A 25,355-nucleotide genomic window follows, 5' to 3' on the forward strand; every position below is an offset into this window, starting at 1 on the left:
GTAAATTTTGGTCCATTCCTCCTGACAGAGCTGGTGTAACTGAGTCAGGTTTGTAGGCCTCCTTGCTCGCACACGCTTTTTCAGTTCTGCCCACAATTTTTCTATAGGATTGAGGTCAGGGCTTTGCAAAAGGCCACTCTAATACCTTGACTTTGTTGTCCTTAAGCCATTTTGCCACAACTTTGGAAGTATGCTTGGGGTCAATGTCCTTTTGGAAGACCCATTTGCGACCAAGCTTTAACTTCCTGACTGATGTCTTGAGATGTTGCTTCAATATATCCACATAATTTTCCTACCTCATGATGCCATCTATTTTGTGAAGTGCACCAGTCCCTCCTGCAGCAAAGCACCCCCACAACATGATGCTGCCACCCCCGTGCTTCATGGTTGGGATGGTTTTCTTCGGCTTGCAAGCATCTCCCTTTTTTCTCCAAACATAACGATGGTCATTATGGCCAACCAAACAGTTCTATTTTTGTTTCATCAGACCAGAGGACATTTCTCCAAAAAGTACGATCTTTGTCCCCATGTGCAGTTGCAAACCGTAGTCTGGCTTTTTTATGGCGGTTTTGTAGCAGTGGCTTCTTCCTTGCTGAGCGGCCTTTCAGGTTATGTCGATATAAGACTCGTTTTACTGTCGATATAGATACTTTTATACCAGTTTCCTCCAGCATCTTCACAAGGTCCTTTGCTGTTGTTCATCTCCTAGGAGACAGAACCCGTCTCCTTCCTGAGTGGTATGACAGCTGCGTGGTCCCATGGTGTTTATACTTGCGTACTATTGTTTGTACAGATGAACGTGGTACCTTCAGGTGTTTGGAAATTGCTCCCAAGGATGGACCAGACTTGCAGAGGTCTACAATTCTTTTTTTGAGATCTTGGCTGATTTCTCTTGATTTTCGCATGATGTCAAGCAAAAGAGGCACTGCATTTTAAGGTAGGCCTTGAAATACATCCACAGGTACACCTCCAATTGACTCAAATTATGTCAAGTAGCCTATCAGAAGCTTATAAAGCCCATAACATCATTTTCTGGAATTTTCCCAGCTGTTTAAAGGCACAGTCAACTTAGTGTATGTAAACTTCTGACCCACTGGAATTGTGATACAGTGAATTATAAGTGAAATAATCTGTCTGTAAACAATTGTTGGAAAAATGACTTGTGTCATGCACAAAGTAGATGTCCTAACCGACTTGCCAAAACTATAGTTTGTTAACAATACATTTCTGGAGTGGTTGAAAAATGAGTTTTAATGACTCCAACCTAAGTGTATGTACACTTCCGACTTCAACTGTATCTGATATAGTGGAGTTAAACAATATTGCGAGCAGCGGTCAGTCTGGTTGACCAGGCTAATGTACTGAAAGTGTCACACAGACACACTAACAAAGAGACTTGCAGAAATTGAATCTTTATTTTTCCAATTTACAACATGCTAGAAAACACAGTCACTGGAGTCCACACAATGAATGATCATATCAGCAGACTCTGTGGACCTGTAGTGTTGGAAATATATGCATGTTATCTACAAGGCCTCAGACACATGTGGGACTGCAAACAACCTCTGGCTTCATGCTTGTACACATTGCACCTTCTAATAAGAGTCCTGTAAACCATTCAGAAAATGAAATATGTGAACTATCCCTCTTTCTCAGGCACCAGGTCTGCGCCCTTGGGGAGTGACAACATAGAAGATGCTGCGTGTGTAAACAATAATGGAGCCTGCTATACACCGCTAATGATGGATATGTGATTCATTACTCAAGGGAAAACCAGCCTGTGGGCCCATTGCTGCTGCTTACTACTAGTCTCCTACATGCACAACTTCAGTGGGACTGAGAAAAAACCTCAGTGAGGTTTCAGTATTTCCTCTCATTTATCTTTGCACTCAAATTCAATAGTAGTTCTAACTAAGCTCATTTGAACACACATTGGTAAAATCTAGTAAAAATCAGCCATTAGCTAGACTGTCTCAAAAGGTCAAAGGTGTCTCGAAGTGTAAACATTAACAATACATTCACAGAAAGTTTAAACTTCCCATTGTGTGTGAAATAACGACAATGGTCAGCCACAGTTTGATGAGGTGTCTGTGAAACATTAAGTTAGTGACTTGCTGGATATGAAACACATTAGCTACACATAGCTGTCTGTATATAGGGTTTCTTTTTGCAATGGCATTATCTAGTACTTTTAGCCATGGCGACGTAACTCTCTTATTACAACATTTACCCAAAAACCTTTTCCTGTGTTGGTGCATTCCATATACGTTCAACTGTATGAGAGCTTATGACAACAAAAAAATATATGTTACATGACAATAAATGTGCAGGTACATAGTATGGCAAGTCCATTGCAACCTAGAGTAGACAATGAAAATAGTCTATAGTTTAAAGCCCCAAAACCCACAGAATGGTCATTGAAATCAAGTACTTAAAAAGCACACTCACTCAAGACATTTGATTATGGGATAAAAGCTATACATGTCATTGGCATAATGAATTTATATAAGGGAAAGTTTGAGATTTACTGGGGTGGGGTGGTCCAAAATAGGGGTGTCGTCTAACGTTTTTTCTTTCTTTCTTTTTGCTTTTGGGAGGGTTTTTATTGGGCACAGGGGAGGGTAGTGTGTTGTTTCCCTGGTTTACATTCGTCCCTTTGCAGGTTTTACTATATAATTTCTTCCATCCTAGACAAATGTCCTCATCCGCTTGCATGCACCTCCCTTATATCAAGTTGCTTTGGTTCTTCTCTTATGCACTATGCTTTTCCGTGAGCTACCTTTTACTATACCACAGGTCAGTATAGTATACCAGTCTATCCTGCCTTCTATCCACCATTCATAGTGACAATAGCGCTAGGTGGATCATTTGTCCAGATCTACAATAGGCTAACTAGCATCATACCACAGATAAAATCATTCAAAGTTGCACCAATTTTCACTATCAGCAAAGAGGCCAGGTGGGTCATTGCGCATGAAAGAACTGTGAAGAAATGAGACACGCAACTCAAAAAGCTCCCCTAGTCATCTGGTTCTGGGACAATTATGTTTCAATTATCCTACATAGACTAGCCTATAACACCACAATGCAATGAGATATTACATTATTGTTTTCAAGTACAAAATTTAACTCTAGGCTATAAACTGCAGTGAAAATTGTATTTAAATAATGGTGCAAAAGCCCTGTGATTTGAATGTTTCATTCCATTTGGATCACTTGTGGGTCTACTCGCCTGTTAATAAGGTATAGGCAGAGTAGCAGGCCAGTTTGGCTGTATTTTAAGTTCTGATACTGATATGCATTGTCTGTTGCAGATCATCATTCTCCCAAGTCATTCTATAATAAAAATGTGGCCACATATGCTCCCAGCAGGCCATTATTCAGGAAAGCTTAACGCGTGCTCTGCCTCAAGAGATCCATCCCAGCGGCTATTTCTCACGCACCTAGAAACTGTGCAGCAGCCATTTGATGAATGGAAAGAGACATATGTTTAACTCCAAAAAGTGTAATGACATTTGGAGACTGCCAAGCCAAGCCTTCGATACTGGGTAGGCCTGCAAGGTAGGGCAGGATCTAGGCCTATTTTCAGTTTGTCGAGATTGACAGTATATTTCATTGTAGTGTTGAAAACACAAACCATGAACTTGAAGCGCCTGAAATGGGTATGCTTTGCTTATGGGTTGTGTGGTGCATTGACATTAGATTTCTAGCTAGCTGAGCATTGTCTGCAGCCGGCTCTGATCGTAGTGCATCGACTGTGCCACAAACCATGCTGAAGTGGCAAAGTCGATATCCACATTTATAAACACAGTTATTGTTATTTGTGGTCGTACATTTCTTTTCCTGACACCTCAAGTTGGACACTCTAACCCCCCCCCGCCCCAGTAAACTTTGAACTGTCCCTAAATGGCCCTATACACCTCTATCCAACTACATAAACGCAGCGACAGAGTAGTTGTCACACATAGTTCTACGTATATTTGTTTGGCAAAAATTTGGGAATGGATCGTATGCGATGCTCCGTTGCTCTGTTTGCATGAAGTGTATAGCGGCATTAAGGTGAGTTGATAGACACTAAGGAAAACAAGGCTTTTTAAAAAGTGGGGTTGAAGTGCTATTTCCTTGTCTGCTTCATTCCGATATCCCCCTTGGCAGGTATTTTGTCCTGAGAGAGGGGAAGTCCAATCATTATGAGCACTCCTTTAAATGCAGTGAGCATTGAGCCTTCTATGGCACAACTAAAAAAAGCAATCAAAAAAACACAGTACTGCTTGAACTCCTCTCTTTCTTTCTCTAATTTTAAATTAACAGGCTCCAGGTGGGATGTCTAGCATCCATCCAACATTTCCAGGTTGGTTTTAGGGCAAGTGACTGCTGTCTACCAGTAAAGGTTTAATTGTGGCAGCAGGAATAGAAATAAGAGTCCTTCTTCTGACCCAAGTCAATACCTGTCTCTTCTGTAAAGAGAGAGCAGAGTTGTATCAACCAGACCTATTCAGGAGAGCAATAATTCACCACAGTAGAGATTGAGAATGATAATTCATGACAGTAATACTACCATTGCAGAATAAATGTGCACTGACAGCTAAACTATAGAAGCAATATCTAAGAAGAGAGCCAAAGTCTCACCGGTCATGAATTGGAAGGAGATGATATTAAAGTCCTCTGCAACTTTTTGGAACAGCTCATCTGGAATGTGGTTAAAAGAGAATATGAGTCTACTGCTGCAATTAATATTTTTGGGAAATGTAGTTTTATGAGACTATACACTAGATTTGAAATTAACTGACCATATGAGGTGTCACTTACCCACGTTGTTGCCTGTTTTACTGGATGTTTCAAAATGCTGAGCCCCAATCTCTGTAGATGAGAATGTTGAAAGAATAAACATAAACTACTCTAAAACAGCCAGTCCTTATACTAATCTGCCGGTGTAAAAAGGGCTTTATAAATAGATTTGATTGATTGATGTCTGGTAAGACACTCAGACTCCATGATTAAGTGGGAGTTAGTGATGATGATTATCATAGCAATTTACCATCAGCAAAGTCCTGAACGTCATGGTAGTCTACTTGCCGCAGGCCCCGGTCACTCTCAATCAGGTCAACCTTTGTGCCACACAGGTATATCTTGCAGTGCTTCAATGGAGGTCATAGAGGAAATTGTGAGCAGTTACATAGGATCATTTACAGAGCAATACCCATCATGGAAAGTGAGTTGTGTTTTTATAAAAGGGTCTCGAACCTCTTCACAGTTTTGCACCTCCTTCACCCAGAATTTAGCTCGCTGGAAACTGCTGGTGTCTGTTAAATCTACAGGAGGGAAAGTCACACAAATAAGATCAATGAAAACACAAAACTTGACTAAAACATGATATATTTTCATAGTTATAAAAGTATATTCAACCTAGAATATTCTGCATTACTATTACTAGATAGTACTGTTGCAATGTAAATCAGCCCATAAAAACCACACTAAAAACAGAACCAGCTACAACCAAAAAAGAAACAGAACAAATTGAGTCATCAACTGTGGTAAATGCCTCATCAGATATTTTCCAAACCATGAAAATTCCCCCAATGAGGGTTATATGATTGCAGGACACGTGAGCACAATTCACAACATGCAGAGACGTTAATTGCTCTCAACAAGAATTTCCTCAATGAAACATTTTGGATATAAGAACTCCATAGTAGCAAAATATAAATAAAACGTAGACAATGACAAAAAAGTAAACAATAATAAACCTAGACAGAGTGCTACTGACAGTGTCATTCCATGGGGATTAGGATTTACCATAGCAGACAATGGCAGCCCTGGCTCCTCTGTAGTAGATTCTACTCATAGCCTCGTAGCGCTCTGATCCAGCCGTGTCCTGGGTTGCAGAGAAGGAATCACTTATAGTGATCCACACATAGCCAGTAGCTACCCCATATCAAGCTACGATGGATTCATTCATTTATTTTCCAGGGTTTATAATTCACCAGACAGTGCCATAAGGCGTATAGAGACTCATGCAAATGTATTTGCCATTGTATTTTACGTAGGATGACATCAGTCATTGTCACTCACCCATATTCCCAGGGTAACCACCTTGTCTCCCACCTGGATTGGTTTGGCAACGAATGCAGCCCCAATAGTCTATCGAAGAAAGACAGATTGCAAGAAAAAAAAATTGCAAGTCAAATATTGAGAAAGAATCTTCACACATAAGCAGAGAGAGCATCCCACACATCCAGTTGGAATCACACACTGTCCTAGGAAATTAACTGATACTCACGTTCTGGTAGGGGCCGACAAGAAAGCGATGGTGGACATATCTCTCTACAAGGCTGGTCTTACCTACACTCTCCTTCCCAAGCATAACTACTTTGGCATCCACACGCATTGTCATACTGCACAAGACCAAGATGAGATAGGAGAGGAGGAGCAGGAGCAGGAGAGGGGTAGACCAGGATGCTGAAAAGCTGTGCAACAGAAAGAGAGACAATACAATTCGTATTTTATTCAGCAGCAAGTAGCTAGTAAGATTAAGTTGGGCCTGTAAACCCATGCTGCGTCAAGAAACAAAACTTCTGTAAAATGTGGTATCAAACTGTCTGTTCAAGCTTGGTCCCTAATGTAATCTCCAATTGAATTTTTTTTTTTTTTTTTTTGAAGTGACACTCAATTTAATGGGTGGCAGCCACCCACCGCACCAACAGAATGACGGGTTAATCTGCTAGTCGGAACTAGGAAACTGACATTTCCGATTTACTAACAGGTTGTAGTTATACACGTGCCGCATTGAACCAGTTAGCCAGTCGGACATCTCCGAGTTTCTTAGTTCAGACTAGTATGTGAACGCGCCAACTGTATCATAAATTGCGAAAGCAGAATTTGTTCCAAGAGAGCAGCATACATTTCCTGTCAACAATTTACAAGAAGTTCAAATGGGCATGGGTGTGTAGCTAGATAGTTAAAATACACGTAATGTTAACAATACGATAACGTTAGAGAGGTCAACAATCAACAAAATGGTACACACAATTAGCAGACTTGAAAGATGACACAAAATGCGAATTAACTGTTCGCTAGCTAGCTTGACAGTTGCAATAGTACTATTAGCTAGCTAGCCAACGTTTGCCATCATACATTAGCTAATGATGACTTGCTAGGTAACGTTTTCTAAAACCAAAACACTTACCTGCTTGGCAAACTCAGCTAAATGTGTTCAAATTGAAGAATGAGAACCGAGTCGGATTATACTAAACTAAATGTAATAGCTAGCTCTTATGTGAACATTTCGTTACAGTTAAAGTTAGCTATCTAACTAGCTGGCTAGCCAGTGTTTGAGCCACTCGAGGTTGCTCTTGTTGTTGTCAGCTTACGCAACGTCAATTGTACTACAAACTAAAATTACAAGCAGCAGAAAGATCCCGAACACGTACTGTATATTGTCTATGACATTGCTATGCCATATGGCAAATCTTACTCGACATGCATTTCTGGCAGGCTCAGCCTCATTGTTAGCTTGCAAGAGGCTTTGCTATGGGGAACTACTTAGAGGAGAGACATTCTACAGAATAAATAAAGGTTAAATAAATAAATAAATATACAGGATGTGATGTCATTAATAACCATAACCCCCTTTTTTAACACAAAATGGTTCAAATCATTTTAATTACAGTTAAATGTTGTTTGATATAAAACAAATATTTCAAAAACATGCCCAACTCACCAGGCAAGATGATCATTCTTCAATCAATTACGGTCATATGAGTTGCTCCCAAAATTCTGATTTGAATGTATTTATGCTTTGAACATTTTATATAAAATAGATGAATATGGGAAATATGCATCAAATTGATGTAGTACATTTCTCAAAACTACAGTTCCAACACAAAGCCCATTGATCATTATTTATTGTAGTTCCTGTCTCTCATCATCATTGAACCTCTGCTAGCTAGCTACATGTCAATTATTAGTTTAGAATAGCAAAGTCGATTGAATATAATGATTAGAATTAAGGACTGGCTCAAAACATGAGAAAATAACTAACGACCAGCACTCTTTTAAAATAGTGCAGGCTGAGTTTTCTACCACCCTTACGAAAAAAGACTGCAGTCAGAGAGCAGTATAACTGTAGTACAATGCAGTTAAAGTGCAGTCTAACTGCATTATGTTGTAAATACTGCGTCCAAAATAACAGTTTTTTACTACAGTAATTTTTCAGTATAACGGCAGTTAGAGTGAAGTATTTTGGACGCAGTAATTGCAGAATAACTAGGACGCAGTAATTGCAGAAAAACTACACTGTAGTTATTCTGCAATTACTGCGTCCAAAATATCACAGTCGACTGCAGATACTGCACTTTTACTGCAGTTTCAAAATGGCAATCTTTTTTTGTAATGGCAAAAACGGTGTATAAATGCAAGAATGCCCCCGAAATCAGGTATTATCTATCGTGTGACAACTTCTCCCAAGGGCTGTGTCCTGCCGGGAATCAGAACATCCATTGTCGCAACGTTCGATGTGCAATGAGTTTCTGCTATTAGTAGGCCTACATAAAAAACATTCTGCTTATTTGTCCAAATGGTACATAGTTAATTAGATCATGGTTTGTGTTGGGACTCGTAAGTTGTCACACGATAATTCCCGGGTTCGCAGGTATTATTTCTTAAGTAATACATTTCTCAAAACTACAGTTCCAACACGAAGCCCATTGGTTAAAACTGCATAACAGTGTATTTTTGGTCTCTGTGATTGGTGCATTGATCCCACCCTCGAAAAGCCTCATGTCCCAGTACAGTCCCAACCAAGCATAGAGAAACAAACATGGCTGATACAGAGGGAGCCGAGGAAATTTATCCAGGAATTTTGCAAGAAATTTTTACTTCCCCGTTGAATTTGAGTCTGCTTGGCCTCTGTATATTTCTTTTGTACAAAATCTTCCGCGGAGACAAACCTGCAGATATGGGCGAGGTCGAGGAACCTCTGCCTAAACTCAAGAAAAGGGATTTCACGTTAACGGAGCTGCAACCGTACGATGGGCTGCAAAATCCAAGAATTCTCATGGCTGTCAATTTTAAGGTGTTCGATGTAACCAGAGGAAAGAAATTCTACGGGCCAGGTAAAATACGTTTGTTTTCATGTGCTGTCCGTCGAGCAAGGACTTGGCTATTTCCGCCTAGAATAATGGTTGGCGCAACTGTAGCCAAGTGGCTTGCTGGTCTTTCGATTGTATTACTAAATGTGTTAATTATATGTATGTGTGTATATTACTAAGTTGTTACATTGTAACTGCGACCATTCTAAAACGCCACTCCCCCCCTCTCTTATTCATGAATCATTTGCCCAGGTTTGAATTTCACAACACGCGAGCTGCTAGTGACGTGGTCAGTCTAGTTGGCATGTAACCTCTCACCGAGTTGATTGATCCTGCACTGTCACGCAACCCCTCCTGAGGAACGCCCTCTCTGAAAATATGTATAAATTGCAGTATTTTCAGTCTATTATAGTCTATGTCCCTTATTGCTGCTCCTCGTTTATGATGTTGTGTTTCAGTTGCCTTCATTCCATTTTAAAAAAAATAGTTTGACACAGGTGAATGCCTTGCACAAAGGTTTAAAATGAAATTCAGCCAGACCAGATGGTTGCACAAAGTTAGGCTTGTTGAGGCCTATTAGAGAGTAATGTTAGTTCTCATGTCACAGATTCAGACTGTCCCTTCTGTCAGCCTCAACATCTATAAAAAATGGGTTACTGTTGGAGCTATCTCTGAAGCTGTCATAGAATACAGTCAGCTATGTCTGTTGGAGAGCTTGTGGAATTTAATTTACACTATAAAACTGCATACTTTCAGAAAATGGTAGTCATCGGCCAATGTATACACACTGATAGTTTATTAGAACCTGTCTATTCACAATCACATTTTAGTTCATAAAATACTTGGCTGAATTTCAAATCAAACTTTATGTCTGTGTGATGGTTTCCAGAGGGTCCCTATGGAGTGTTTGCTGGTAAAGATGCCTCCAGGGGCCTGGCCACATTTTGTCTGGAGAAGGAGGCCCTGAAAGACACCCACGACGACCTCTCGGACCTCAACGCCATGCAGCAAGAGAGCCTCAACGAATGGGAGACCCAGTTCACTCGTGAGTTTATGCAGGAGTTGATAGAAGTTGCTACAAAACACTGGTTTAAATTCTGATACTGTATTTTCTACTTCTACCTCAAGCGGAATGACCCTCTTGCAGTGAACATCACACACACCACTCAACAGTCTTTAAAAACAAAATGTTTTTATTTAACTAGGCAAGTCAGTTAAGAACAAATTCTTATTTACAATGATGGCCCAGTGCAAGTTCTTCATGCCCCCGAACAGTTTTGATGGCTTAGAATGATTGGTGTTTCAAATCCATTTCTCTATTGTGCCTCAGGGCATAGCTAGTGTTTGTGTGATCCAGTCTTTTTGTGCTTTAGTCAACTCCTCTGTGTTCCTCAGTTGAATGGCTTGGCAACGGCAGAAGAGTTCTGCACAAGCAATAGTATAGTGCCATGCCAGGGCATAATGTAATAGTACTTTGCATCAAAATGAATCTTTTTGATACACTTTCATCTACATACCATTGAGTAGTGCTGTGAATTTAAAACCACACATGGGAGTCTTTCTGGGCCAAGGCTGATCTCCACCCAGTGATTACCATGTCCTTGATAATGGCTCTGATGTTGTGTCTGGCGAAGGTCTCTGAGGGACTCAATGTAATTTTCTTCTTCTTCCTGTCTTTCACAGAAAAGTATGACTACGTCGGCAAACTTCTGAAAGCTGGAGAAGAACCTACCGAGTACACAGATGACGAGGAGGTCAAGGACAAAAAGAAGGACTAGAACTCAAGTACACAAGAGAAATTCAGATGCCTTAATTTTTTCAGGATAATGTGATGGATATTGCCTTGTGTTGCTGCATTTGAACGCAATGCTTTCTCCTGTATGGTTTTTGTATTATCACATTTTCATGGACCATCGCCTCTTATGCTAATTTCAAATGCTACAGACCTTAATTTACCAAAATCTAGTGGATTTTTGGTTAAGGTTTGAATAATTCTTGAATTCTGTGGTGTCTTTGTAAAGTTATATAGGTACTATTAGTTGTCATGTAGATGCTGATGGAAGATCTATTACTGTAGCTTGAGATGAACGTATTTCATTTTTGTAATCATGAGATGACCACAGATTTTCAACACAAGCAGATAACATTCCATCAGAAATATTTTGTTTGTTTTTTGGCTCTGGTGTTAGAGTATCTATAAAAAAAATCTGAGTTATCCATCACTAAGCATAGCTAAATATCACATACTCGGTCTGACTGAACTGCAGTTAGTTTCTCATATGCGTTAGAGAAGATCATGCTTGATATACTCACTCTAGCATTCACTTTCAGCATAACTTTGTAATAATAACACAATTGGTCTGATAATTCCACACACTGCTAGTGTAGGGCTTGCACTGGATGAAGTATGTTTTAGGATGTTCATACTGTAGCACAAAATATAAAAATGTTGAGTGAACTAAGGTGCTTCCTGTACCAATTATGTATGCCATGGTAAATACTCCCTGGAATTGGCCAGAATCTGGACTCAAATACTGGTAAACACAGGAAACACTCTACAAAATGCATTACAAAGGAATGTCCTAGTTTGTGTGATCATGACACTGATATTTTGATATGATAAATAAATCTACCCAAATGTTTAATCAACCTGTGTATGGTGTTTGTCAGTGTTTTTTGTTGATGTGTGTTTATGAATGTTGGGTCTGAGCATGATATATTCAGGACACACTAGTGACAAAGCTCTGGATTGATGATGGGCATGATTGTGTGCATGGAGCCCACCTGAAATAATAGGTGTTTTTTTAGTCTATAATTCTGAACAGTATTTACTCAGTGGTGGTGAAAGTATTTTCCAATTGTCATACTTGAGTAAAAGTGAAGATACCTTTAATAGGAAATTACTAAAGTAAAAGTGAATATCATCCAGTAAAATACTACTTGACTAAAAGTCGAAAAGTGTTTGGTTTTAAATATATTTACAGTGCATTCGGAAAGTATTCAGACCCCTTGACTTTTTCCACATTTTGTTACATTACAACCTTGTTCTGAAATTGATTTTCCCTCTTAATCTGCACACAATATCCCATAATGACAAAGCAAAAACAAATTTTGACATTTAAGCATATGTCAAAAAAAATATCACATTTACATAAGTATTTAGAATCTTGACTCAGTACTTTGTTGAAGCACCTTTTGCAGCGATTACAGCCTCAAGTCTTCTTGGGTATGACGCTACAAGCTTGGCACACCTGTATTTGGGGAGCTTCTCCCATTATTCTCTGCAAATCCTCTCAAGCTTTGTCAGGTTGGACGGGGAGCGTAGCTGCACAACTATTTTCAGGTCTCTCCAGAGATGTTCGATCATGTTTGATCCCCAGTCTGATGTCCTGAGTGCTCTGGAGCAGGTTTTCATCAAGGATCTCTCTGTACTTTGCTGCACTCATCTTTCCTTCAATCCTAACTAATCTCCCAGTCCCTGCGGCTGAAAAACATCCACACAGCATGATGCTGCCACCACCATGCTTCACCGTAAGGAGTTCCAACTTGGTTTCATCAGACCAGACAATCTTGTTTCTCCTGTTCTGACTCCAAGGGGACTGTCATGTGCCTTTTAATTAGGAGAGTCTTCCGTCTGGCCACTACCATAAAGGCCTGATTGATGGAGTTTTGCAGAGATAGTTGTCCTGGAAGTTTATCCCATTTCCACAGAGGAACTCTGGAGCTCTGTCAGAGTGACCATTGGGTTCTTGTTCACCTCCCCGACTAAGGCCCTTCTCCCCCAATTGCTCAGTTTGGCCGGGCGGCCAGCTCTAGGACGAGTCTTGGTGGTTCCAAACTTCGTCCATTTAAGAACGATGGAGGCCACTGTGTTATTGGGGACCTTCAAAGCTGCAGACATTTTTGGTACCCTTCCCCAGATCTGTGCCTCGACACAATTCCTTCAACCTAATGGCTTGGTTTTTCCTTTATCCAGTTAAAACCTTTCCTCCAACCCCCATGTTATCCAGCTTGATAGGGAGGCCTTCCTTCCACATCATATCATAAGCCTTCTCTACATGAAAGAAAACGGCTACCACCACCACCTTATTTGCCTGTGCCTTACATATGACTGACTCAAGTTACAGTACAGGATCCATCATTCCCCTGCCTTTCCTGAACCCACTTTGATCAGGTGACATTAGTCCTCTCCTCTCCAGAAAGTAAGTCAGCCTTTCCATTATCATCCTTTCCATAAGTTTACATACGTGAGATGTCAACACTATCGGCCTACAGCTTGAAGGAGTATTGGGTTTTTTCCCAGGTTTATGTATTGGTACCTCTACCGCCTGCTTCCAACTTCCAGGCAGTTTCCCTTCCTGCCACCCCTTATTGAAAAGGCCCAATACTTTCCCCATTGCAATGTCACTGAGATGAGCCATCATGATGTAACACATCTCATCCTTCCCGAGGAGATGTTACCCCAGCTTTAGCTAATGCTCTCTTCATCTCAGCCAACGTAAAAGGGCCGTTCAATGTATCCCCCACCACCTCTTTCTGATCCACAACCCCCGGATCTTCTCCTCTGACCCATCTCTCCCACGTTGCCCCTCTTCTGTCAGATTATTTGAGCTGTGCACCTTCACAAATGCCTGGGCTAACATCGCTGCCTTCTCAGTATCTCTCACTGCAACAATCTCCCCATTTTTCAGCACAGGGATATCCCAATCTCTTCTGACCCCACACATCCTCTTAATAATCCCCATACTTCTCCCGCAGGAGTGGTCCTGCCGATGTTTCCAAAGAATCGGCGCCCACACTCCCTCTTAGCTGTCCTAATGATCCTCCTTAATACTGCTTGTGCTTGTTTATATTGAATCAGGTGCTGGTAATTATGGGACCTTTTCAACATTCTGAAAGCCCTGTTCCTACACTCTTCACCATGGGACTGCGTTACTCTTTCTCCCCTGTACCCATAGGAATCACCTTATTCCATCATTGACCTGAGACAGCTCCTGTTCACTCAACTCCTGAAACTGACGCCACTCCGCTTTCCCAAAACCATCTCCTCAATCCATTTCCTACTGAAACCTCCACCCTCATTCCTACAGTACAAATGATAGGATAGTAATCACTACCCACTGTAGTTGGGAGGTATTGGAGGAATCTACCTCTGCCTGCCATTGAACTTGAGATCAGAGTAAGATCCAGAGCAGATTCATTTCCAGTTATTGGGTCAATCCTGGTTCCCCGGCCGTCATTAAGACTCACAAGCCCTTTCTCATCCAGTAGTTCCTACAACACTTGTCCGTTTACATCAGTCCGTGACCCTCCCCATAGTGTACTATGAGCATTAAAATCCCCACACCACATTACCCGTCTCCTATCTTGACCTTCTACATTCCTAAGGGCCAGCAAATCTAGTCTCTTACACAAGTTGTAAAGGTTCACTATTACCATATTCCCCCCTGGCAACCACACCTCTACCACAACATACTCCTGCTCCACACCCTCTCCCACACACCTATATGGGATCTCCCGCTTTATAAAGGTAGCACACCCTCCTCCTCACGTTGCCACCCTATCTCTACGGACTGCAACATAACCTAGTAATACAAAATCTAGAGTAGGTTTTAGCCATGTCTCCTGGAGACACATCACATCAGGTTTGGCTGGTAACTCCTCAAGAAACTGCTTGAACTCTTGCCCATTAGCCATCAAACGTCTGGCATTCCATTAAAGGATTAACACCATAATGCAAATTAACCAATACATGTTTCCTGGCTGTGTCATGGTTCCACCTGTCACCAGAGGGTGTCAGAGACCATCCTAGAGACATTAACGGCACTTAGGTGTGTCCTATTTACTCATTATGAGTCTTTTCTGTTGCTCTTTGAAGAAACTTGAATTATTTACCATGTGCGGTCATTTCCTGAGTATGGTTGTCAATACTTAGTGTTTGTTGTTTTTCAAGTGCACTGTGATCCTGCCTGCGGCTACTGTTTCTCAGTAAAGTATTATGTTAATCCTTAACCACTGATTACTCATCTGGTCTCTTCTCTCATCTGGTCTCTTCTCTGCGCCCAACCTCACCACGTCACAGGCTGGACTGATTCTCAATCTTATTGAGGTCATCCTGTACATTTTCCCATGTCAGTCCTGTAATCCCAAGATATCTTTATCTTCTTAGTCCTCGATTGTAATTTCTGTGCAATTGATTGCTGATGTCACAAATGTAACACACTTCCTCATGTCCAGTCTTGTGTTCTCCCCCATTCTGCTCCCTCCATCACACCCAACCTGCATCTCAATCTGCCCTGGAATACCTGCTCTTCTAGGTGCCTCGATTGTTTCTGTGTGAACTACCTTCATTGCTTCTGCATACGAGATGTTACGCTCACTCCTCACCTGCTGCACTTCAACCTGTCTTTTCATCACTGAACAACCCCCATACACTACACTATGGGTGCCACCACAGTTACAGTACTTTAACTGAACCCCATCTCCACATACATGTTCTCCCCCACACTTCGTTCATCTCCTTTTGTCTTTACACACCACATGTCCAAACCTTTGGGCAAACATTTATAGCAATTCAATGGTTTCGGAACATATGCTCGCACAAACTCAGCAAAAAAACATAATTTGTAAAAATCCAAATGACAAGACAGATCTTCATTGTAAAGGGTTTCAACACCATTTCCCATGCTTGTTCAATGACCCATAAACAATTAATGAACATGAGTCTGTGGACAGTCATTAAGACACTAACAGCTTACAGACAGTAGGCAATTAAGGTCACAGTTATTAAAACTTAGGACACTAAAGAGACCTTTCTACTGACTCTGAAAACCTCCAAAAGAAAGATGCCCAGGATCCCTGCTCATCTGCGTGAAGGAACGCTCAACGCACCAGGAATGCACAATCCCTCCATCAGTGCTCAGACTGTCCACAATAGGCTGAGAGAGGCTGGACTGAGGGCTTGTAGGCCTGTTGTAAGGCAGGTCCTCACCAGACATCACCGGAAACAACGTCGCCTATGGGCACAAAACCACCGTTGCTGGACCAGAAAGTGCTCTTCACTGACGAGTCACGGTTTTGTCTCACCAGGGGTGATGGTCAGATGCGCGTTTATCGTCGAACGAATGAGCATTACACTGAGGCCTGTATTCTGGAGATGGATCGATTTGGAGGCAGAGGGTCCGTCATGGTCTGGGGCAATGTGTCACAGCATCATCGGACTGAGCTTGTTGTTATTGCAGGCAATCTCAACGTTGTGCGTTACAGGGAAGACATCCTCCTCCCTCATGTGGTACCCTTCCTGCAGGCTCATCCTGACATGACCCTCCAGCATGACAATACCACCAGCCATACTGCTCATTCTGTGTGTGATTTCCTGCAAGACAGGAATGTCAGTGTTCTGCCATGGCCAGCGAAGAGCCCGGGGCTCAATCCCATTGAGCACGTCTGGGACCTGTTGAATCGGAGGGTGAGGGCTAGGGCCATTCCCTCCAGAAATGTCTGGGAACTTGGTGGAAGACTGGGGTAACATCTCACAGCAAGAACTGGCAAATCTGGTGCAGTCCATGATGAGGAGGTGCAGTACTTAATGCAGCTGGTGGCCACACCAGATACGGACTGTTCCTTTGATTTTGACTACCCCTTTGTTCAGGGACACATTATTCAATTTCTGTTAGTCACATGTCTGTGGAACTTGTTCATTTTATGTCTCAATTGTTTAATCTTATGTTCATACAAATATTTACACATGTTAAGTTTGCTGAAAATAAATGCAGTTGACAGTAAGAGGACATTTATTTTTTGCTGAGTTAAGTAACTCATATACCCAATCCTAAATTTTCTTGGCAATAACAGATCCTCAAAGTTTAGTGCTTGAGTTTGAGTGCCTTATACTATTTAGCATTGATACACACCACCACCACCAAACTTCCATCATGAAGAACTTTAGCAGTCAACCTCTCCAACTTTACTCTCCAAATCCCTAGCCATCGCGGTCAGAATCACCGCCGTGACTCCACCATGATTCTTAAATTTCACCAACACCTTAAACTCCACTTCTCTCAGTAAAACACTGCGACCCCAACCTCCATCATCACTGCTCTCCTCTGACAAGACCTGCAAAGGCTCCTCAGGCTTTCTTGTCTTAACCTTTACACTTACTGTACCTCTACCTTTTCCCACTCCACCACTACACTCCACCACTACATCCCATCCTCCTCAACTCCTAACCTCCCCACCTTTCCTTCCATCTCTGCTCCAGTCACAGCCCAGTGTTGCTCAACCACCTCCACCAGATTTCCTCTCCATTTCGTTTTTCTTTGTTCAAATCTGTTAACTTTGCTATATTGAATAATTGTTGTTTATCTATCCTAATTTACCAAACGTGGACAGCTCAAATCAAGTTGTCATCTCAAGTATGATCAATGGAAACAGGATGCACCTGAGCTCAATTTCAAGTCTCATAGTAAAAGGTCTGAATATTTATGTAAATAAGGTATTTCTGCTTTTTATTTTTAATACATTTGCAACAAAAAAAACTGTTTTCACTTTGTCATTATGGGTTATTGTGTGTAGATTGATGATTATGTATTTATTTCATTAATTATAGAATACGGCTGAAAAGTAACAAAATGTGGGAAAAGTCATGGGATCTGAATACTTTCCGAATGGACTATAAGTATCATTGGGTGTCAAGACATTTTTTTTGAGTAAAAGGTACATTACTTTCTTCAGGAATGTAGTGAAGTAAAAGTTAAAGTTGTCAAAAATATAAATAGTAAAGATTCCCCAAAAAACTGCTTAAGTAGTACTTTAAAGTATTTTTACTTAAGTATTTTAAACCACTGTATTTATTCATCACAATGTCCGAGTTCTCTACAGTGTGTAAAACATTTTATCACGTAATTACAGAACCTGTATGTTATAAAATGTGACAAAATATATGTCAGAAGTGGGATTTGAACCCACGCCTCCATTCGGAGACCAGAATTCCCGTTCATACGGAAGGAGCTGATCCTTGAGTCTGGCGCCTTAGACCACTCGGCCATCCTGACACTGATGTGAAAAGTGGGAAAATAATGGTATTTCAAAATTGGAGCCAGCAATAATTTCAGTTAATTATTATTTTGTACATTATTATTATTGATGGTTGAATATTTATTTACAACATAGTGCATTACGCACCAACAGTAAAACATACAGTAAGACATAAAAAAAATAAAATAAACGCTCATGTCAGTTCGCGTTAGTTATGCGCATGAGCGTAGAGTGCTTTTTAAATAGTTTCCGGTATTTGTCACCAACGTTCTTCCATTTTGTTCTTCAAGGGTATCTACAAACCTCAAGTCGAGCCAACATGTTTCGGTTTGTTAAAGCAGCGCTGAACGTCTCCGGTAAGACATCGTTTAAAGTTATAGAAATCTGATCCCTTCATCTTGTGTTCGTTTGAACATTTCTGTAAACGAGCAATTATTGTCTGAAGCTAGCTCGCTAGCCTACCTAACGTTACCAAGTCTTAGCGCTTGTAATTTTGACTGCGTGAATGTAGCAGCCAAGCTAGCGCTACTAGTTGGCATGCTGTTTACTTAAATCTTTTTACAAAAACTTTACCTTGATTTGTCATGTCTGTTTTTATTCTGTAACTTTGTCATTGTTAGCTTAACTTGCAGGCAGTGAGGGGAACAATCAGACGGTCATTAACAATGTCAACTTCTCTCCTAGCTAGTTAGCTAGACTCTCGTTACCTCATCCCAAAGCCAGGCGTTAGGTTGGGTATTGCACCAGTTTAGCATACAAATACATACGTGAAAGTCAGATACTACAGATCCAACATGACAATGTGATAGTCAGTGGAGAAGTCACATTGACATTCCATCTCACGACTCTTTGGATACGATGAGTCCTGTGTGCTAACAAATTTGCGTTCCATGACCCTGTTAATTGTTTTACGCCTGTGTTAAACAGTATAACCAAGGGCTCATAACCTCCTCAACAATGATAATCACTCACTGTGTGGATGTTGTTCCCTGCGCAAACAACGCAGCTATATTTTGTTTTATATATTCAAAGCAGGACAAGGTGCCCGTCAAGTGAGGCTCAGTTCGACGCACTCCCCCGAATTCCATGCCAAGTATGGCACCGGACTGATGATCGGAGGATTCGCGTTTTGTGTGTCTGTCTGGGGATTTGTACGTTTTAATATCTTTGTGCACATTTCTTGTAAAACACCTTGTGGTATAGAACAATATATACATTTGTATAGTCTTGTGTGTATTATTCCTTCCCCAAAAGCTATGCATCAACATCAAATGTATTTATAAAGCCCTTTTTACATCAGCAGTTGTCACAAAGTGCTTATACAGAAATCCTCACTTGAGTATTCATTCACTTGCTATGTACGCACATCAGTTGTGTTTTGTGATTCTGTCTCCTCGTTTTCAGGTACTGACACAAACCGGCATCACATGGAATCTGTCTCCAGTCGGCAAGGTCCAGCCTAAACCATGGAGGGAGGTAGAAGAATAATGGACTGAGGCTGCTCCCTTTTCCTCTGTGGAGATAGACCACAGTCAACACCACAACCCTTAACCCAGATATCCCTATAAACATTCTGGTTGTACAGATGGATACCCACATTTTCAGCTTGTTACCGCGCTGGCATTACCTATATATACATTAAATTTAAACTAAAAACCTTGACTGATTATTTTACTTAGGCACACTGTGTCCCCTTTCATGTACCTTTTCACATGGAAGGGTCTACACTTGTCAAATGGAATCAGGAAAGTAAGAGTCAAGAACTTTATGGACAATACCTGCTCAATGTTTAGACTTTATCTGAAAATACTTTCACATGTTATTTGTCAATGTTCAGTGTATTTACGGATGTCATTCTACGTGATTCTGAGGTTCAGGCTTGGATGCATGTCCTGTCACTACTGACTTTTTCCCCACCCCCCCCCGTTCTCCCCAATTTTGTGGTATCCAATTGGTAGTTAGTCTTGTCCCATCGCTTCAACTCCCATAAGGACTCGGGAGATGCGAAGGTCGAGAGCCCTGCGTCCTCCGAAACCCAACCCAGCCACACTGCTTCTTGACACATCTTAACCCGGAAGCCAGCCGCACCGATGTGTCGGAGGAAACATTTCTGACATGCCGTAATTGCCTGACCAATATGTAACTGAGGGTGCTGTTGCTCGGTAAATGTTTTCACCCCATGTCTGATACAGATACAGCCATGAGATGTATAGCCAGTCAATGCTCACTCATCAGAATCACCTTTTCACAAAGTACATTTACACACACACACTCAGAATTATTAGGTAATATGGTGCTGCTAGTGATAGGACATTTTAGAGACCATGCAGACTGCATTAACTTAAGTGATAATGCCCGAAAAGCCGGTGTTTGGAGGATATTGGCACAAACACCAGCTTTGAGGGCATTATCACTTTTCTACAACAGGTTAGCAATATATTTAAATAATGATTGACATTTTCATTAACGCTTTGATGAATTTAATCCTTCCACAAGATTGTCCCGAAACAAATCTAGGGTTGCTACCCAATGCGGCTGGTTGCTCATTTTATTGGTTCGGTGGCCAGAGTCGTTCTGTATCTATGGATGCGACCCTGTTCGTTTTAAATGTTCGATTGTACAGTTAATTATCATATAGCAAAAACTGTGTGTGGGCATGCATTGGTGGCCAGAGTGCATCGGCTGCCTCCATCGCGGTACTGCACGACTCCAGGGCATGGAAGCATGCAGGAAAGATTTTTGCTGAACCTCTGGCAGGCGGTTCAGGTCAATCATGACCAAAACCAACCAACCACCTGAACAGTCTCTGTGCTGTGGCCCTCAAACAGCAATGTGGCACAGACTATAGGACTATGCATTCTTTTGCACATCAAGCCATCTGAACTGTACACAAAATAACTGCACTTTCATCTTTCTGCATTTAGATCTATTTATTCTGATACTGTAAATTTCTACATCCACTGTAGGCTATATCAACTGTATAGCCACTGCTGTCTAGTATAGCTCTATGCTCACTACATAACTGTATAAAATGTGCAGTATGTGAACTTTGTTTATACAACGGGTGGTTCTAATCCTTAATGCTAATTGGTTAAAAAACGCATTCCAGCCGGTGTCTATTCCACAAATTACCACCTGCTAAATCTGACGGTAAAATGCCTATTTACTCTGTTCTATCCGATTGCGCAATCCACTGTCAACCCAGGCAGGAAAGTTAACTTGATCTCCACCATAAAAAGCATCTAGACATTCTCACATTTCTTGTAGACTAACATTTAGATTTCAACAGCATTTTCAACAACTCTCTCTGACATCTGCAACATTGTTTAAATATTCAAATTCAATCTCCAACTGCCCACAGGTCATGTGGTTTGGTAAGACGAATGCCGCTCTCCCCACAGGTGTGATTACTACCTCTGAAGGTTTAGAGCTTGAGGTAGTCCCCTCATACAAGTACTTGGGGGTATGGCTAGACGGTACACTGTTATTCTCTCAGCACATATCAAAGCTGCAGGCTAAGGTTAAATCTAGACTTGGTTTCCTCTATCATCACTCTTCTTTCACCCTAGCTGCCAAACTAACCCTGATTCAGATGACCAGCATACCCATGCTAGATTATGACAAGGTAATTTATAGGTCGGCAGGTAAGGGTGCTCTCGAGCAGCTAGATGTTCTTTTTCATTCGACCATCAAATTTGTCACCAATGCTCCTTATAGGATACATCACTGCACTCTATACTACTCTGTAAACTAGTCATCTCTGTAGACCTGTCGCAAGACCCACTGCTTGATGCTTATTTATAAAACCCTCTTAGGCCTCACTCCCCCCTGGGATATCTACTGCAGCCCTCATCCTCCCTCCACATACAACACCTGTTCTGCCAGTCACATTCTGTTAAATGTCCCGAAAGCACAAAGATCCCTGGGTCGCTCGTCTTTTCAGTTCGCTGTAGCTAGCGACTGGAACGAGCTGCAACAAACACTCAAACTGGACAGTTATCTCAATCCCTTCATTCAAAGACTCAATCATGGACACTTCCTGACAGTTGTGGCTGATTTGTTTGTCTCTACTTTCTTGCCCGTTGTGCTGTTGTCTCTCCACAGTAATGTTTGTACCAGGTTTTGGGCTGCTACCATGTGCTGTTGCCATGTATTGCTGCAATGTTGTATTGGTGGGAGATAACTGGGTTTTGGCTTCATTTAAAATGCTCTTCAAGTTAAAATAGGATTTATTTTATGTGATGCCTATGGAGTTGACAATGGTATTCCACAAGGCAGTGCTATTAGTTGTATTTTGGCTATTGGGGCTTCCCTATACAGTGGCTTGCAAAATAATTCACACCCCTTGGCATTCTTCCTATTTAGTTGCTTTACAACCAGGAATTAAAATAGATTTTTTGGGGGGGCTTGTATCATTATGCCTACCGCTTTGTTGATGCAAAATGTTTTTTATTGTGAAACAAACAAGAAATGAGACATTAAAAACAGAACTTGGGCATGCATAAATACTACCCCCCCCCCCTCCCCCACACACACACACAATTAGATTCTGGGCTTTGACTAGGCCATTCCAAGACATTTTAATGTTTCCCCTTAATCCACTCGAGTGTTGCTTTAGCAGTACGCTTAGCGAGGTGCTGGAAGGTGAATCTCCATCCCAGTCTCAAATCTCTGGAAGACTGAAACAGGTTTCCCTCAATAATTTCCCTGGCAGTCTCTATGGGGGTGCCACAGGGTTCAATTCTGTATACATCAATGATGTCGCTCTTGCTGCTGGTGATTCTCTGATCCACCTCTACGCAGACGACACCATTCTGTATACTTCTGGCCCTTCTTTGGACACTGTGTTAACTAACCTCCAGACGAGCTTCAATGCCATACAACTCTCCTTCCGTGGCCAACTGCTCTTAAATGCAAGTAAAACTAAATGCATGCTCTTCAACAGATCGCATCACTACTCTGAACGGTTCTGACTTAGAATATGTGGACAACTACAAATACCCAGGTGTCTGGGTTAGACTGTAAACTCTCCTTCCAGATTCACATTATGCATCTCCAATCCTAAATTAAATCTAGAATCGGCTTCCTATTTCGCAACAAAGCATCAGTCACTCATGCTGCCAAACATACCCTTGTAAAACTGACTATCCTACAGATCCTTGACTTGGGCGATGTCATTTACAAAATAGCCTCCAACACTCTACTCAGCAAATTGGATGCAGTCTATCACAGTGCCATTCGTTTTTGTCACCAAAGCTCCATATACAACCCACCACTGCGACCTGTACGCTCTCGTTGGCTGGCCCTCGCTTCATATTCGTCGCCAAACCCACTGGCTCCAGGTCATCTATACGTCTTTGCTAGGTAAAGCCCCGCCCTATCTCAGCTCACTGGTCACCATAGCAGCACCCACCCGTATCACAGGCTCCAGCAGGTATATTTCCCTGGGCACCCCAAAGCCAATTCCTCCTTTGGCTGCCACTCCTTCCAGTTCTCTGCTGCCAATGACTGGAACAAATTGCAAAAATCATTGAAGCTGGAGACTCATGTCTCCCTCACTAACTTTAAGCATCTGCTGTCAGAGCAGCTCACAGATCATTGCACCTGTACATAGCCCATATGTAAATAGCCCGTCCAACTACCTCATCCCCATATTGTTATTTATTTTTTTGCTCCTTTGCACCCCAGTATATACTTGCACATTCATCTTCTGCACATCTATCACTCCAGTGTTTAATTGCTAAATTATAATTACTTCGCCACTACGGCCTATTTAAATCAAATTTATTTATATAGCCCTTCGTACATCAGCTGATATCTCAAAGTGCTGTACAGAAACCCAGCCTAAAACCCCAAACAGCAAGCAATGCAGGTGTAGAAGCACGGTGGCTAGGAAAAACTCCCTTGGAAGAAACCTAGAGAGGAACCAGGCTATGATGGGTGGCCAGTCCTCTTCTGGCTGTGCCGGTTGGAGATTATAATAGAACGTGGCCAAGATGTTCAAATGTTCATAAATGACCAGCATGGTCCAATAATAATCACAGTTGTTGTCAAGGGTGCAGCAAGTCAGCACCTAAGGAGTAAATGTCAGTTGGCTTTTCATAGCCGATCATTAAAAGTATCTGTACCACTCCTGCTGTCTCTAGAGAGTTGAAAACAGCAGGTCTGGTCTAAATAAAGGTGAAATAAAACAAATATATACTAGTAGGCAAGGTAGTGGCTTTGGTTGGCTAGTTGGAAAGCTCGCTGATTGATGAGTGGTTTGAGGGAGTAGGAGGATGGCCCTTCTGTGGTGATGGGGGATGTTCTTCCATGGTTACTCCCAGATCCTGTTGTTGATCTAACCTTGGTAAAGTAAAGGAAAGATTGTTCAGAAGTCCATGATATAGGGAAACTGGTTGACAATTCCATTGGTAGAAGTTATGCTTTTTTAAACAGCTTTTCACAGATGGATCCAAGGACCCAGATAGTGGGGGCACAGGAGCAGGTGTTTACGTTCCTGAATTTGATGTGCAGATATGTTGAAGACTAACAGATGAACTGTCAGTATACCCATTTGAACTGTTGGCGATAATAGTTGCCCTCCAGTAGGTGAGGATGTACAACCTGTTAGAATTATAGTATGTTCAGATTATCGGTCTGTGTGGAATAGTTATCATCTGGTAAATCTAATAGGAGTGACCTACTATTGGAGCTATTAATGTTATCAAGAATTGAGAGAATGGGTGTATTAGTGAGATTCTGCTGGGTCCCAGATCATTCGGGTGTGGAAGGGAATTAAATTGTAGACCAATTAGCCAAAAGAGCTTTGAAACTAGATGTAATTGATATTAGTGTTCCACTGGGTAGAGGTAAGATCAAGGCCATTTTGAAATATGTGTGGCAGAAGAGATGGGGACTCTGAGCACAAGGGCTGGTATGTAAACTCAACAAAAAAAGAAACATCCTCTCACTGTCAACTGCATTTATTTTCAGCAAACGTAAAATGTGTAAGTATTTGTATGAACATAAGATTCAACAACAGACAAACTGAACAAGTCCCACAGACATGTGACTAACAGAATAGGAATAATGTGTCCCTGAACAAAGGGGGGTCAAAATCACAAGTAACAGTCAGTATCTGGTGTGGCCACCAGCTGTAGTAAGTACTGCAGTGCATCTCCTCACGGACTGCACCAGATTTGCCAGTTCTTGCTGTGAGATGTTACCCCACTCTTCCACCAAGGCACC

The 25,355-nt window shown here is 41.5% G+C and overlaps 3 protein-coding genes and 1 non-coding gene across 4 annotated transcripts; 2 read left to right on the forward strand and 2 right to left on the reverse strand.

Annotated features, from left to right (window-relative positions):
• Nucleotides 1-1,396: 1,396 nt before the first annotated feature.
• On the reverse strand, nt 1,397-7,591 carry LOC109892780 (ras-related protein Rab-24). Its single transcript, XM_020485553.2, has 9 exons — nt 7,187-7,591; nt 6,281-6,467; nt 6,073-6,141; nt 5,797-5,875; nt 5,245-5,312; nt 5,039-5,138; nt 4,810-4,860; nt 4,630-4,689; nt 1,397-4,457 (listed from the first exon to the last, which is right to left on the reverse strand). Exons 2-9 carry the CDS (start codon nt 6,392-6,394, stop codon nt 4,393-4,395), a joined length of 606 nt encoding a protein of 201 aa, XP_020341142.1. The 5' UTR covers nt 6,395-6,467; nt 7,187-7,591; the 3' UTR covers nt 1,397-4,392.
• Nucleotides 7,592-8,615: 1,024 nt separating this feature from the next.
• pgrmc1 (progesterone receptor membrane component 1) lies at nt 8,616-11,738 on the forward strand. Its single transcript, XM_020485554.2, has 3 exons — nt 8,616-9,113; nt 9,979-10,134; nt 10,773-11,738. Exons 1-3 carry the CDS (start codon nt 8,819-8,821, stop codon nt 10,865-10,867), a joined length of 546 nt encoding a protein of 181 aa, XP_020341143.1. The 5' UTR covers nt 8,616-8,818; the 3' UTR covers nt 10,868-11,738.
• A 6,293-nt stretch (nt 11,739-18,031) lies between these two features.
• On the reverse strand, nt 18,032-18,142 carry trnal-caa (transfer RNA leucine (anticodon CAA)). Its single transcript has 2 exons — nt 18,105-18,142; nt 18,032-18,077 (listed from the first exon to the last, which is right to left on the reverse strand). It is a non-coding gene; the product is annotated as a tRNA-Leu (tRNA).
• A 213-nt stretch (nt 18,143-18,355) lies between these two features.
• On the forward strand, nt 18,356-19,657 carry cox7b (cytochrome c oxidase subunit 7B). Its single transcript, XM_020485555.2, has 3 exons — nt 18,356-18,481; nt 19,158-19,276; nt 19,530-19,657. Exons 1-3 carry the CDS (start codon nt 18,445-18,447, stop codon nt 19,611-19,613), a joined length of 240 nt encoding a protein of 79 aa, XP_020341144.1. The 5' UTR covers nt 18,356-18,444; the 3' UTR covers nt 19,614-19,657.
• Nucleotides 19,658-25,355: the final 5,698 nt, after the last annotated feature.

This window comes from Oncorhynchus kisutch, linkage group LG6 (assembly GCF_002021735.2).
Source record: "Oncorhynchus kisutch isolate 150728-3 linkage group LG6, Okis_V2, whole genome shotgun sequence".
NCBI classification, from domain to species: Eukaryota; Metazoa; Chordata; class Actinopteri; order Salmoniformes; family Salmonidae; genus Oncorhynchus; species Oncorhynchus kisutch.